The following is a 14,565-nucleotide window of genomic DNA, read 5'->3' as shown; positions in this document are numbered from 1 at the left end:
ATTTTGTTTCTACATAATTAAACATCATTGCAATTATTCAGGTTATCCCTTATAATACATGAAAGTGAACCCCAATTAACAATGTAGACTAAAAAGCATTGCAATCAATCATATAAGATATCAATCATATATGATAAGGTTTTACATTGTCAGACTTTCCAGACTTAGATTCAAGGTTGTTATGCATTATATCTTTCATCATGAACATTACTTTAGTAGGTAAAATTGAAAGAATTTTACTTAAGCAGCTATCTATAGAATTAGGTCAATATGATTGAATACAGGAGTATGTACATTTCTCACACATGGTTTCATGCGTACATACTCTTGCTGCAGCAGGACTGTTGAACAGATAAAAACAAGAATATGTCCATAGTACACGGATGACCCATCCACACTATCATTTTCTATGTTAAGTGGACCGTGAAAATGTGGTAAAATTAGATAGATCGTATCATACGGAACATGTGTACTAAGTGTCAAGTTGATTGTACTTCAACTGCATCAAAAAAGACCATGACCTAAAACTTTAACCTGAAAACTTTAATCTGAAGCGGGACAAACAGACGGACGAACGGATCGACAAACGAACGGACGCACAGACCAGAAAACATAATGCCCATAAATGGTGCATAATCAAAGTGATGGAAATCACTCATGAAAAGATTAGAAGAGTAGTTTGAATTATTTCATATTACGGTATGGTGGGGAAAACTGAACATTAATAAAGCACTATTGCTGAAAATTGCATTAACAACAGGTCTTTAGAAGGAAATATGTTTTCCAGTATGAGGATAAAATGAGCTCACATTAAATAATATGTGTCTCTAAATTTGCACAATTTTATCTAAACTGCAGTTTATATTTTATCGAAATATTGTTGCCTGTTATGAAGATGTTTCAAAAAAACAAAAAATTGCAAATCAAAAATTCTTCTAGTAAATGTTACCAATTATCCTTATAAGACATAAAATCTAGACCAACAGCTAAAAACTTTACAGTGTCAACATAAATAATCTAAAAATGTTGTATTGGGGCATTTTGTAAGTTGAAACAGAGGTTATATGACATTGAAGATTAAAAGTTGCAGAGTGCCTTTTGATCATTTTTTAAAGTATTTTTCACCACAGGGCATTGAAAATGTACTTTTTCAATGTAAACAAATTAAAAAAACTTATTTTATTGAAATGTGGATTCTTTCTTGATTGCAAAACTATATAGTCACTTCTAATAAAAATTCAAATGACTAAAAAGACATAATGATTGATGGGGAATAAACTGATAAACAATGGTTTGTCATATAAATCAAAAGTTTTAAAATTTTAAAACTGTTTCAAGCCTATTCCTTATAAAAAAAAAGTGAACTAATCGAAATTGTTGATTAATTACAGATGATTATTGGAAATTTATCAAGTAATATATAGGCCTTACTTGAATACCTTTTATATATTCATATTTATATTCATATTTCATTTTTTTTTTTTTTGAAGATCTTGTTAATCCATTAATCATTTATCTTTCAGATATAATTTACAGAATCACTTTATGTAATGCAGATCAAAAGTAATTGGTAATAAATAAATATATCATCCTTATATATATCAAACATCTTATATATACATTTGTGTATTCAATTATAAGGTCAAATATTTGTATATTAAGTCTTACATAATTATACAGACCCTGCAATATACAAAACTGAGGTTGATAACTAATGTGGTCAATTTGATTGACAGTTTAGGAGGTGGGGCATTGTAATTAAAGGTCTACCTTGTCTCTGATTGTTTAGTGATAATGACAGTTGTCAATCATATTAGTATTGTATCAATACCCAATTACCTAATCAAAATGTTTTTAAAAATTTGTAAGGGCTCCGCAAAACCCAATGTCTCGCCTACTTTTGCTGTAAATAACACACTCAACAAAAATGATGAAAAAAATCAATAAAATTATTCCTCTCAAAACTATCTTTTGATTGTCAGAAGCTTCTGTCCAAGTTTGGTAAAAATCCAGGCTAGTTTAAGTATCTTAAAAATGTTTTAAATACTTTAACTGCAGACTGCTTAAAAACTAAGTCCATTTATAAGTCAAATATGGAGAAAATTTACTTCTGGATACTATCTTCTAATCATAAAGAAGCTTCTGGCCAAGTTTCTTACAATTCAAGGATAGTTAAGAAAGTTATTAAAATTTTTAAGACTTTAACCACAGAGTGAACGTTTTGGTTCCTGGACGAAAAACTAAGTCCATTTATAAGTAATAATACAGAAAAAAAGGAATTTTATTTTTACAAAATTTACTCCTGGATACTATCTTATGAACATAAACAAGCTTCTGTCCAAGTTTGGTAAAAATCCAGGATATTTCAAAAAAGTTATTAAAATTTCAAAAACTTTAACCACAGAGTGAATATTTGTGGACGCCACCGACGCCGACGGAATGGAGAATCGCTATGTTCTCGCTTTTTTGACTAAAGTCGAAGGCTCGACAAAAAAGCCTGCACATCAACACACCTTAATGACCTACATTCTTAAATGAACTTCTCCAATAGTATACTAATTTCTTTCAGTTTGTATGTGTACTATGTGCACATACACGAGAACCATAGGGAACTATATTTCAGTGTGAATACATTAAGTAACAGTAGCTAACCTGTCGTGTTGCTAGGGAGGCCGGTGCCTTAGTAAAGATTTAGAACAAGTTCTAATCTTTCCAAAAACAAATACAATCTTTATAATTTCTTCAAATTGTGATATATCATAACAATGATTAAAATGATAAATAAATAGTCCAAGATTTCAAGTAAGTATTTAAGAACTTAGTTAGACAGCACTCAGTTATAATGTGTCATCGTAATGCCCATCAGAGTGATTGATTGATTGGTCAAGTGTTCACATTTATTCTAGCTAATAATTTGTTTATATGAAATCTGTTTAACATGCTTTAGAACAGAAGAGGAAAAAGCTCAGCAATCTTGTCTTTTGTTCCTTTTCCAATCCGATCCTTAATAAAAGTAAAATCACAAAAATACTGAACTCTGTGAGAAATTCAAAACGGCAAGTCCCTAATCAAATGGCAAAATCTAAAGCTCAAACACATCAAACGAATGGATAACAACTATTGTATCAAAATGTATGTATGTCAATAGACGGATATGCATACATTTTGTCAATCTTGATATAGGATTGGGTCAATAAAAGCTTAAATAATTTCAAAGTTTTATACACAGACGATTTTCTATATTTGTCTGAAACCACAAATCAAAGCACATCGCCTTAATAATTTTGTACAAAATAATATGTTGACCAAAATATGTATATCTTGTAGGCTCGTCCAAAATCATATGACAGGACAACAAAATATAATATTAAAAAAAAACAATCATTTATCCTCAAGAAAAAAAAACAGGTTTGTTCAGCTTCTCATTCTTGTTCTTATTACTTAACCATCTAATATTAATTTATAACATTTGAACATACTATTTCATCTTGCAACTCTATTTAATTTATCAATTTATCAAATAATTTGTTTTCAACATTTGCTACATTTTTTTTCACAATTCAAGGGACATTGTTGATAAGGACTATAGAGCGTCTAAATTTTTAACATTGCCATATAACAGGAGATTTGGCTAGCCATATACAACGTTCAACCCACCATTTTAAGAAAAAATGTCCTGTATCAACTCAGGAAAATGGCAAATGTTATCAAATAGTTTGTTTTAATTTATGCCTTCGTTTTTGTTGCAGTTTAGCATTTCTGTTGTTCTATTGTTTCCCTCTTATAGTTGATGTGTTTCCTTCAATTTAGTTTATTACCTGGATATGTTTTCACTTATCCGAATTATGACTATTGAAAAGCAGTATACTTCTGTTCCCTTTATTTGTCATGTTTACCTTCCTATTTTTTAGTTTTCTTGGAGTCCAATATCTTTGTCGGTACATTTTTTTTATCATAATGAACATATGCACTAACTTGAAATTGATTTGACCACAACTTCATGGTAAACTACATTACACCAAAACTTTAACCGGATATGAATTGGAAAATAGATTGACACACATATCATTGCACATAATGTCCCAATTATCTAAGATGGATAATAAAATATGAAATGTACAATATGTAGCTTTATAAATGCATTTTTTATATATATATATTGCAACAGTTTGTGGTATCACATAACTTTTTTATAATAACCTTTGTTTGTATAGTAATAAAGATTATGTTATCATGAATTACCAAACATCCTACAGCATATGAGGTAATTTAGCATACAAATCAACAGTAAATACCAGAGGGAAACCAATTAACAATTGACCTGTTTCATTATATTTTAATAATCAATTAAAATTATGAATATAGTATAAGAAGGAATAATACATATACACAAAAGTAAAGCTGCTATTATGCAGTTAAAATTTACCGGTAAACTATAGTCGCCGTCCGCTGAAATTCGTAGCGGTTATCAGTAAAAATAATCTAAACTATCAATCGCGTTCACTCGAGATATAGTTTTTCACATTCCATTCATAAATCGCAAAAAAAAAAAACCACAACTGACCTACCTTTTAAGTGATCGCACTGTAATAATCCTGACCTTCACTTTTTCATAGACGATTTTGAATGGTGGAATCAGCCATTGTTTTTACCGGAAGTGTTTCCGTGGAGTTCAATTTCATAAAATTTGCATAAAGCGCGGGAAACCTTATCACATCAATGAAAGGAACATTTCAAGAAACTGCGTACAGGACGAATGTCATATGTAAACAAATGATCCTCATAGAAACGAAGATGGCGGAATTACAATGGAAAATATTCTGGAAAATGTGAAGGTCAGGATTATTACAGTGTGATCACTTAAAAGGTAGGTCAGTAGTGGGTTTTCTTTTTGCGATTTATGAATGGAATGTGAAAAACTATATCTCGAGTGAACGCGATTGATAGTTTAGATTATTTTTACCGATAACCGCTACGAATTTCAGCTGACGGCGACTATAACATATATTTAACGATATAAAACAAAAACAACCAATGCAAGGTATCTGGTTACAAATCAGCAGTGCTATAGTTGCATAAAAATCCTGAACTTCAATTGTTTTGTTTTTTTAATTTTGAACTTTTTCCAATTTAAAAGAAGAAAACACATTTATTGTCCACCTACAAGTTCATTGTTTACACCACAACAAGTAGAAATGAACACAAAAACTTTATTCACATTGTTTCAAAACTTAAACATAATTCAACCAAAATTGTATCAAGGCCTAAAAACAGTTTTACTGTGGATCCATTGTAACTGAAAATTAAGAAATTATCTTGTGCATCTATTCTTGTATTTATTAAGAGTGAACAAAAAATGTGGCAGCAATTGATTTAAATACAGAAAATGTGGCATCAATTGATCTAAATACACAAAATGTGGCATCAATTGATCTAAATACAAACTAGAGGCTCTAAAGAGCCTGTGTCGCTCACCTTGGTCTATGTGAATATTAAACAATGGACACAGATGGATTCATGACAAAATTGTGTTTTGGTGATGGTGATGTGTTTGTAGATCTTACTTTACTAAACATTCTTGCTGCTTACAATTATCTCTATCTATAACAGTACTTTCTGTGGAAAAAGTTATTGAAAATCTTCAAATTTAAAGAAAATTGTTAAAAATTGACTGTGAAGGGCAATAACTCCTTAGGGGGTCAATTGACTATTTTGGTCATAAAGACTTATTTTTAGTTCTTACTTTGCTGTACATTATTGCTGTTTACAGTTTATCTCTATCTATAATAATATTCAAGACAATAAAAAAAAAACAGCAAAATTTCCTCAAAATTACCAATTCAGGGGCAGCAACCTAACAACCGATTATCCGATTCATCTAAAAATTGCAGGGCAGATAGATCGTGACCTGATCAACAATTTTACTTCCTGTCAGATTTACTCTTCATGCTTTGGTTTTTGAGTTATAAGCCAAAAACTGCATTTTACCCCCATGTTCTATTTTTAGCCATGGCGGCCATCTTGGTTTGTTGGCCGAGTTACCGGATACATTTTTTTAACTAGATACCCCAATGATGATTATGGCTAAGTTTGGTTAAATTTGGCCCAGTAGTTTCAGAGGAGAAGATTTTTCTAAAAGATTACTAAGATTTACGAAAAATGGTTAAAAATTGACTATAAAGGGCAATAACTCCTAAAGTGGTCAACTGACCATTTTAGTTATGTTGACTTATTTGTAGATCTTACTTTGCTGAATATTATTGCTGTTTACAGTTTATCTCTATCTATCATAATATTCAAGATAATAACCAAAAACAGCGACATTTCCTTAAAACTACCATTTCAGAGGCAGCAACCCAACAACGGAATGTCCGATCCATCTGAAAATTTCAGGGCAGATAGATCTTGACCTGATGAACAATTTTACCCCGTCAGATTTGCTCTAAATGCTTTGGTTTTTGAGTTATAAGCCAAAAACTGCATTTTACCCCTATGTTCTATTTTTAGCAATGGCGGCCATCTCGGTTGGTTGGCCGGGTCACCGGACACATTTTTTAAACAACATACCCCAATGATGATTATGGCCAAGTTTGGTTAAATTTGGCCAAGTAGTTTCAGAGGAGAAGATTTTTCTAAAAGATTACTAAGATTTACGAAAAATGGTTAAAAATTGACTATAAAGGGCAATAACTCCTAAAGGGGTCAACTGACCATTTCGGTCATGTAGACTTATTTGTTAATCTTACTTTGCTTAACATTATTGCTGTTTACAGTTTATCTCTATCTATAATAATGTTCAAGATAATAACCAAGAACAGCAAAATTTCCTTAAAATTACCAATTCAGGGGCAGCAACCCAACATCAGGTTGTCCGATTCATCTGAAAATTTCAGGGCAGATAGATCTTGACCCTATAAACAATTTTACCCCCATGTCAGATTTGCTCTAAATGCTTTAGTTTTTGAGTTATAAGCCAAAAACTGCATTTTACCCCTATGTTCTATTTTTAGCCGTGGTGGCCATCTTGGTTAGTTGGCCGGGTCACCGGACACATTTTTTAAACTAGATACCCCAATGATGATTGTGGCCAAGTTTGGTTTAATTTGGCCCAGTAGTTTCAGAGGAGAAGATTTTTCTAAAAGATAACTAAGATTTACGAAAAATGGTTAAAAATTGACTATAAAGGGCAATAACTCCTAAAGGGGTCAACTGACCATTTGGGTCAGGTTGACTTATTTGTAAATCTTACTTTGCTGAACATTATTGCTGTTTACAGTTTATCTCTATCTATAATAATATTCAAGATAATAACCAAAAACAGTAAAATTTCCTTAAAATTACCAATTCAGGGGCAGCAACCCAACAACGGGTTGTCCGATTCATCTGAAAATTTCAGGGCAGATAGATCTTGACCTGATGAACAATTTTACCCCTGTCAGATTTGCTCTAAATGCTTTGGTTTTTGAGTTATAAGCCAAAAACTGCATTTTACCCCTATGTTCTATTTTTAGCCATGGCGGCCATCTTGGTTGGTTGACCGGGTCACCAGACACATTTTTTAAACTAGATACCCCAATGATGATTGTGGCCAAGTTTGGTTAAATTTGGCCCAGTAGTTTCAGAGGAGAAGATTTTTGTAAAAGTTAACGACGCCAGACGACGGACGACAGACGACGGACGACGGACGCCGGACGCCAAGTGCTGAGAAAAGCTCACTTGGCCCTTTGGGCCAGGTGAGCTAAAAATGTGGCAGCAATTGATTTAAATACAGAAAATGTGGCATCAATTGATCTAAATACACAAAATGTGGCATCAATTGATCTAAATACACAAAATGTGGCATCAATTGATCTAAATACACAAAATGTGGCATCAATTGATCTAAATACACAAAATGCTGCATACAAATACTGCTATCATGATTTAAATGCTAGTTTTCATTTTTATGCTACCTTTTTGGTCCTAATTTTCGTATTGAAAAAACAATGCAAAATTTCTGAATTTACAGTATTCTTGGTGTTCTTATTTAAATATGAATTTCCTAGCTACAGTTATCAGTAAATTAGAAGTTTAAGTGTGCAACAAAATTTTCTTTAAATAGGCTTGTATGTAAAACTTGTTATAATAGTGAATTCAAGCATCCACTAAAATACAATGTTTACTTATCTAAAAGAAATGGATACCTAGAAGAAAATTTCATGAATACACAGTATAATAAATTCCCATCCTAACAACCAATGTATATATGCAATCTTTGATTAAAATGTGTTATCTGTCTGCATCTTTAACTTGTGAACCTGCTACATCCAAAACTTTGTCTCCAGCAGCTGAAAATAAAACAAACAGTTCATGACATTCTTTCATGTTATATCTTTGTTTATTATTCATTGAATTGGGTAAATATTTTTAATTTTCAATTTGCTGTTTAAAACAAAATTTTGGAAATTATTTAAAATTAAGGAATATGTTTCCCTTGTGCAAAGCTGTGATTCCTTGTCCGTCTTTGGCATTACTTTTTTTTCCTTTCTGGAAAATAGCTCTTCAGCTTTTTAATAAGCTTTGGATTTTCAAACATTTTGGCCTTGAGCATCACTGAAGAGACATTGAGTGTCAAAATGTTGATCTAATGCAGAAAAATTGGTTCAATTTATGTTGTTTCAATGATTTCATGGTTTTGGTATAGATTTACTATGAATTTCAATGTTCAACAAAGGGAAAACTAATATAGACTTGTATGCATTGACAAATCCATGGAATAAAGACAAATCCATGGAATAAAGTGACAAATCCATGGAATAAAGTGACAAATCCATGGAATAAAGACAAATCCATGGAATAAAGTGACAAATCCATGGAATAAAGTATCCAATTTTGCAAAAAACATGAAAATTGGTATCCACTAAATTGAAAAAAAAATTGGCAATGTTTTACCATTATAGGTGTCAAAGACAAGGTCAGTACAGAGCTTCTGAGTAGCATTGTTTTGTCACTCTAAGTGCTACAGTACAAAAGTAATGCACCACAAATCATGCAAATCAGACAATGTTTTACTTTCATAGGTTTAAGGTCAAAGACAAGGTGACCCAACACTTAAATATGACACTTCACCATGCCATAATGCATCAGCATTTCAAGCTGGTTAATCTAAGTTGCATAGTATACACATTCCTATACACTCCTAAATGTTGTTTGCATGGGGTACATGTATAACACAAATTTCAAAATTATTTTCATTTAACTCAATCTATACTAAGTTTCGTTTTTAAATGTTATAATATAAATGTAAAAAAAAATAAAAGACATTTTTTTTCATTTGTTTTCTTATGGCTAGTTATCTAATTGGCAAGCATACCACATCTCCTTATCTTTACATCGTTCCAGTCATACAGAACTTAAAGTAACTTACCTAAGTCACCTGATACTTGTTCAAACTGTTTAAGACTAGCACTAGAATTATTCTGTAGATACATTTCCTCTTCAGGACTCAAACTTTCTCCCAGTTTCTTTAAAGCTGTTAATATCTCCACACACTGAGCTGTGGCCATTGCACTTTGTAATTTACCAATTTTTTCATCTCTTTTAATCTTAAATTAAAAGTAGATAAATAAATAAAAGTTTGATTAACAAATATGGTCTTTTATATTTATTTCTATATAGCTTTCCTGTTTTAATTAAAAAAAAAAATAAAAGAACAGCATCCCAACGTCCCCTGCTGATTTAATTTGTTCCAGGACAATAACTACAATAATTTTGTTTTTGTTATTTTTTCATACCTGTAAATATCCTTCAAGAAATGTAGGCATGAGAAAGCTTATAATGCAGAATACCATCATATACATTCTATTTCATTAGGTTACTGATGCAAACATTTAGAAAGGAATGAGTTCAAACAAACGATTGAAAGTACAATTTAAAGCAAGAAAATTTAAAACTCTCTCATATGAATTTAATATTTGTTTAGTCCAAAACATAAAATTTCTCCATTGCATGTGTGAGCTATGTGTCAAATTCATGTGGCGTTTGATGTTAGTGCTGACCTCTTCAAGTATTAAAATTTCATTTGGAGAAAAAAAATTAAAGTGTCAGAATTTTTCGACACTGATAAAAGTTCCCAATTTGCTTAAAAAAATTTTAACACATAAATTTGCCATGACCTACCTCTGATAATCTTTGCCGCAGTTGTCCAGGTTGTTTTTTAGCAAACAGACGAATAACTTCTGGAGTTTTAAAAGCTTGACTTATAGCTGCCTGAATTGCCTACAATGAAACACAAAGTAATTCAATAATAATGAATATGTCAACTCATTCTTTTATTTTTATTTTTAAAAGTTTTTCTCTATAAATATAGTTTTACTTCGCCCAAGAGTTTTATTCCATTATCGATTTAAAAAAACTCAGGTCTTATGAAAAAAAAGGAAGTTTATATAGCATGTACTTTTCAAAAATATTATTGAACGAAGTATAGTAAGTTTTATCTAAATACAGATTGTGTAAAAATCACATACTCATGTAAAAAATATTCACATTTAAATTAGAAGAAAACACTAAATAAAAGAAATTTTTATACAAGTAATAAAAAGATAGCTCTTGCAAAAAGCTTTGATAAAGTAAAAAGGGAAATGGGGTCATCAAACTTCTTTTCTTTCAACATAGAGAAAAAGTTGAATTTACTGGATTTTACCTGAGTTATCTCCCCTTGTACATAATGAATAGTTTTCAAAATCTAAAACAAGCAAAGAGTTTTTTGTATTGGTGCTTGTTATCATCAAATAAAATCACATAAATTTATTCATTTTAGTAATGAGAATTACACAAAGAACGAATCCCAAACAACCTTAATGAAGGAACATTTTTAAGACTGGTTTGACACGGCGGGGGGTAAAATCTTCAAATTCGGCTACCACACGACCACAGAGGCTGTTGTTTTCTCGGTAAACGGACAGAAAGTCACAGGACAAAAAGTCACAGAACATAAAGTCACAAATTTGATAGGACAAAAAGTCACAGGACAAAAAGTCACAAACAATCTGTTGACTATTGTTTGAATATATAAGAGAAATATCTTGAAATATTTACTTTTTAATAAATATATTCATTTTAAAGTTTAGGAAATGTGTCATTATACTTGAAAAATGAAGATTTGTTTAATTTCAATCATGCAAAAGAAAGATTTCTGGGCACCATGAACCCATTTAAGTGCCTAGCCACTTTGACATTTTGTTTTTTTAACAACTATTTGATCATCTTTGATATTTTTTTGATAAATTTTGTTTACAAAGCTGGTTTATATCTTATAGTTCAAGAAAAAATACAAATATTTTTGTAGAAATAAGCGTTTTTTTATTTTAAGAAAATAATCAGAAAAAATGAATTGTGACTTTTTGTCCTGTGACTTTTTGTCTGTGACTTTTTGTCCTGTGACTTTCTGTCCTACATTCGTTTTCTCTGTGCATTGTCTGTAGCCAGATGCCTGTACTTCAGTGGTTTCCTTTGGTTACTATTAAAGCAATAAAATTACAATATCAACCTAAATTCACAATTACTTACTAACTGCATGCCATTTAGTTCATCTACAAGGCTGACATTGCCTTTGGTCATTTTGTCTAATGAATCTTTAAATTCTTTTAACTGGTCAATTGTTTCATTCTTTGTTTCTTCGTATTCTTCATCTTCTAAATCTTCTCTGTAAATCATTATCAGTTTATTAAATAATAATCTTATATAACCATAATTCAATAACTCGTTGCAAAAATTAAATCTTGCAATTAGAAATGATCAAACAAATCACTAAAATTGATGATAGATTTTTTTTCACTACTTTTCTTATGAATAGCCTTTTTCTGCATTTTACAATTCTATTCAATATAATTTTAATATTCATTGCCATATAAACTACAAACAATAAGTTTGGGACAAATACAAATAAGTCATGTAAGTAGACAATTTACAAAAAAATTATTACACCAGGGTTTTCGATATCACAAACTGGTCAAAACATTTACTAAATTTTATCACCGGTATAAGGAAATAATTTGTAAATATAACTCAACATGCAGACATCTTATACGTTCAGGTATTTCACATCCAATCTTTTATGGTAATATTCTTTACAAAGCACAAAAATGTCAGTATTCACCTCAAAAGCTTACAAAACCTTTAAACAGACTTATTAAGAAGGGATATAGTTACGATACTGTTGTCAGGTCATTAAAGATTGCATATTTTGGCTTTAATATTGATTCACTTATAGGGTCTTTGCATCGGAACTAAACACATTTATTTATTTTTTTTTTTTAAAAACAGTTATTGGCATGACACAGGTTATGTTCTTCTCATATATTTTATGATAGTATGATATCAAACCCCTAACAGGAGGGATTGTGCCTGATATTCATATGATGAAGACATAATCAGTTTAATTGAGGTCTGGAGCTGGCATGTCAGTTAACTGCTAGTAGTCTGTTGTTATTTATGTATTATTGTCATTTTATTTATTTTCTTTTGTTACATCTTTTGACATCAGACTCGGACTTCTCTTGAACTGAATTTTAATGTGCGTATTGTTATGTGTTTACTTTTCTACATTGGCTAGAGGTATAGGGGGAGGGTTGAGATCTCATAATTATGTTTAACACAGCCGCAATTTTGCGCCTGTCCCAAGTCAGGAGCCTCTGGCCTTTATTAGTCTTGTATGATTTTTAATTTTAGTTTCTTGTGTATAATTCGGAGTTGAGTATGATGTCCATTATCCCTGTACTAGTATACATATTTTTAGGGGCCAGCTGAAGGACACCTACGGGTGTGGGAATTCTCACTACATTGAAGACCCATTGGTGGCCTTCGGCTGTTGTCTGCTCTATGGTCGGGTTGTTGTCGCTTTGACACATTCCCCATTTCCTTTCTCAATTTAAATTTAACTGAAATTCACATATATACAAGTATAGATAAACATGTTGTATACACACTCATCTAATTACAGTTAATAGTCCTGTGTCCCCTGTCCTCAGTTCTAATGACTTTTTGACATAGGATTCCAATTTATTTACTTGTGATAGTGTTGATGGATTGAAAAATCCTTTATCTACTACATACACATCATGCTAACTTTTTCATTACCTGCAAATGGTTATTGTTTTGAAGTTTAAATTTTGATAGGTTTAGCATGTTTGGTGTATCTAATTTCTTATAAGTATTTTGGTCAACTGTCTTGAAGACTTTTTCATACATGTACATGTATGTGCATGTGGTAGCTATTGATTTGTGTGCCTGGATAGAGCCTCATTGATCTAAACACACATCTCCTATAACATATGTAACCATACCTGCATTCCTCTAAATCAGCTAACTGCTGAACTAATCTATCAAGCTGTTCTTCTAAATTTTGACGTAATTTTGTATTTTCTTGAGCACCTCGTGAAGCCATTCCTTTTTAGATTTTTACAGAAACTTATACTAGTAAACAATTCTTTTCTTTTCATATATTCCTCTGTTCTGGATAGAAAACCTGTAACATATGAAACCTCAGTTTATTTGTCAAAGCAAATAAAAAAAATTTGAAACATTTATAAAATTATGATGATTAGTAATAACTTTCATTAATTAATTGCTCTGTTCAATTTTAAATATTGTCTGGTCATTCTGCTTTTCATGGAGAAACTGATACTGTTTAAAGTTGAAAAAATACTGAAACATGAATTGCCTTTTAACCAAGACTATATATGTACAAGCATGACAATTTACTTAGCTGCAAAGTTACACACGTATATATGCATAAACACTCATAAAGTTAGGTTTACAAATGTATAAATCAGAAGATTAAGAACAAATCAGAGGATAACAAACTTGTTTTTTTTCTAAGGTATGATACATCTCTGAGATGCTTCCTCTCTTGTATTACTTTGATTATCCATGATTGACCTGGGCAATGAAAAGACAATAGATATCAACACAACTATAGGTGAGTTAAACGGTTTAATTGAGTGAACAGTATCAAATGCAAATCGGGTGTTTGTTTATTTTTACACCTTTTGCAGAAAGGAAAACAAAAATGCCCATCAAAATCCAAAAAGATTTCATCTTTCTGAAACATAAAATTCATTTAACTTTTATATATCTAGTGGATCCCAGGCCTCAACACTTTTCCAACTACACAGGTTAGTCTGTACTAAATGCACATAATTATTATAATGTCTTGCATTCTTGAAAGGTTAATTTAATTTTTTTTCTGTGATGCCTTCCTACTTTATGACGTCAAACTGGGAATAGTATATCTAACAGGAAATGAATATGATAGACTTTTCAGTATAAAATTAATAAAATTTCGGACTTTACAAGACAGCAAGATTTATGAATTTCAGAAGCGTCTGACTGAAAAACTACCGGAATTGTTAAATAGATGCTTTCATGTCGATCCGGCCCATATTCAAAATCGATCCCGCCCCAATACAAATATATATTTATAAGGAATAAAATTAAAGATATATATTAATCATTGTTAATTGTAATTCATAAATGTTTATGAATTTTATTATAATGTAAAAGGTGTACGGTAAAAAAAAGGCCTTT

The 14,565-nt window shown here is 31.0% G+C and overlaps 1 protein-coding gene across 2 annotated transcripts in view; it reads right to left on the bottom strand.

Annotated features, from left to right (window-relative positions):
- The window catches only part of LOC143063317 (protein LZIC-like), a 56,754-nt gene that overhangs the window by 40,796 nt on the left and 1,393 nt on the right, over positions 1-14,565 (bottom strand). Inside the window, exons 2-6 of one of the 2 annotated variants that reach the window (XM_076235387.1) lie at positions 13,323-13,504; positions 11,548-11,683; positions 10,159-10,257; positions 9,407-9,584; positions 6,580-8,327 (exon numbers count right to left, since the gene is read on the bottom strand). In XM_076235387.1, coding sequence (XP_076091502.1) covers positions 8,269-8,327; positions 9,407-9,584; positions 10,159-10,257; positions 11,548-11,683; positions 13,323-13,423 — 573 coding nt within the window. In that variant the 5' untranslated portion in view covers positions 13,424-13,504 and the 3' untranslated portion in view covers positions 6,580-8,268. Of the gene's footprint in view, positions 1-6,579; positions 8,328-9,406; positions 9,585-10,158; positions 10,258-11,547; positions 11,684-13,322; positions 13,505-14,565 lie in introns of those variants that run through there. The other variant, XM_076235388.1, reaches the window with a different exon arrangement.

Source organism: Mytilus galloprovincialis, chromosome 2 (assembly GCF_965363235.1).
Source record: "Mytilus galloprovincialis chromosome 2, xbMytGall1.hap1.1, whole genome shotgun sequence".
In the NCBI taxonomy this organism is placed as follows: Eukaryota; Metazoa; Mollusca; class Bivalvia; order Mytilida; family Mytilidae; genus Mytilus; species Mytilus galloprovincialis.
This window is presented reverse-complemented; position numbering and strand designations above follow the sequence as displayed.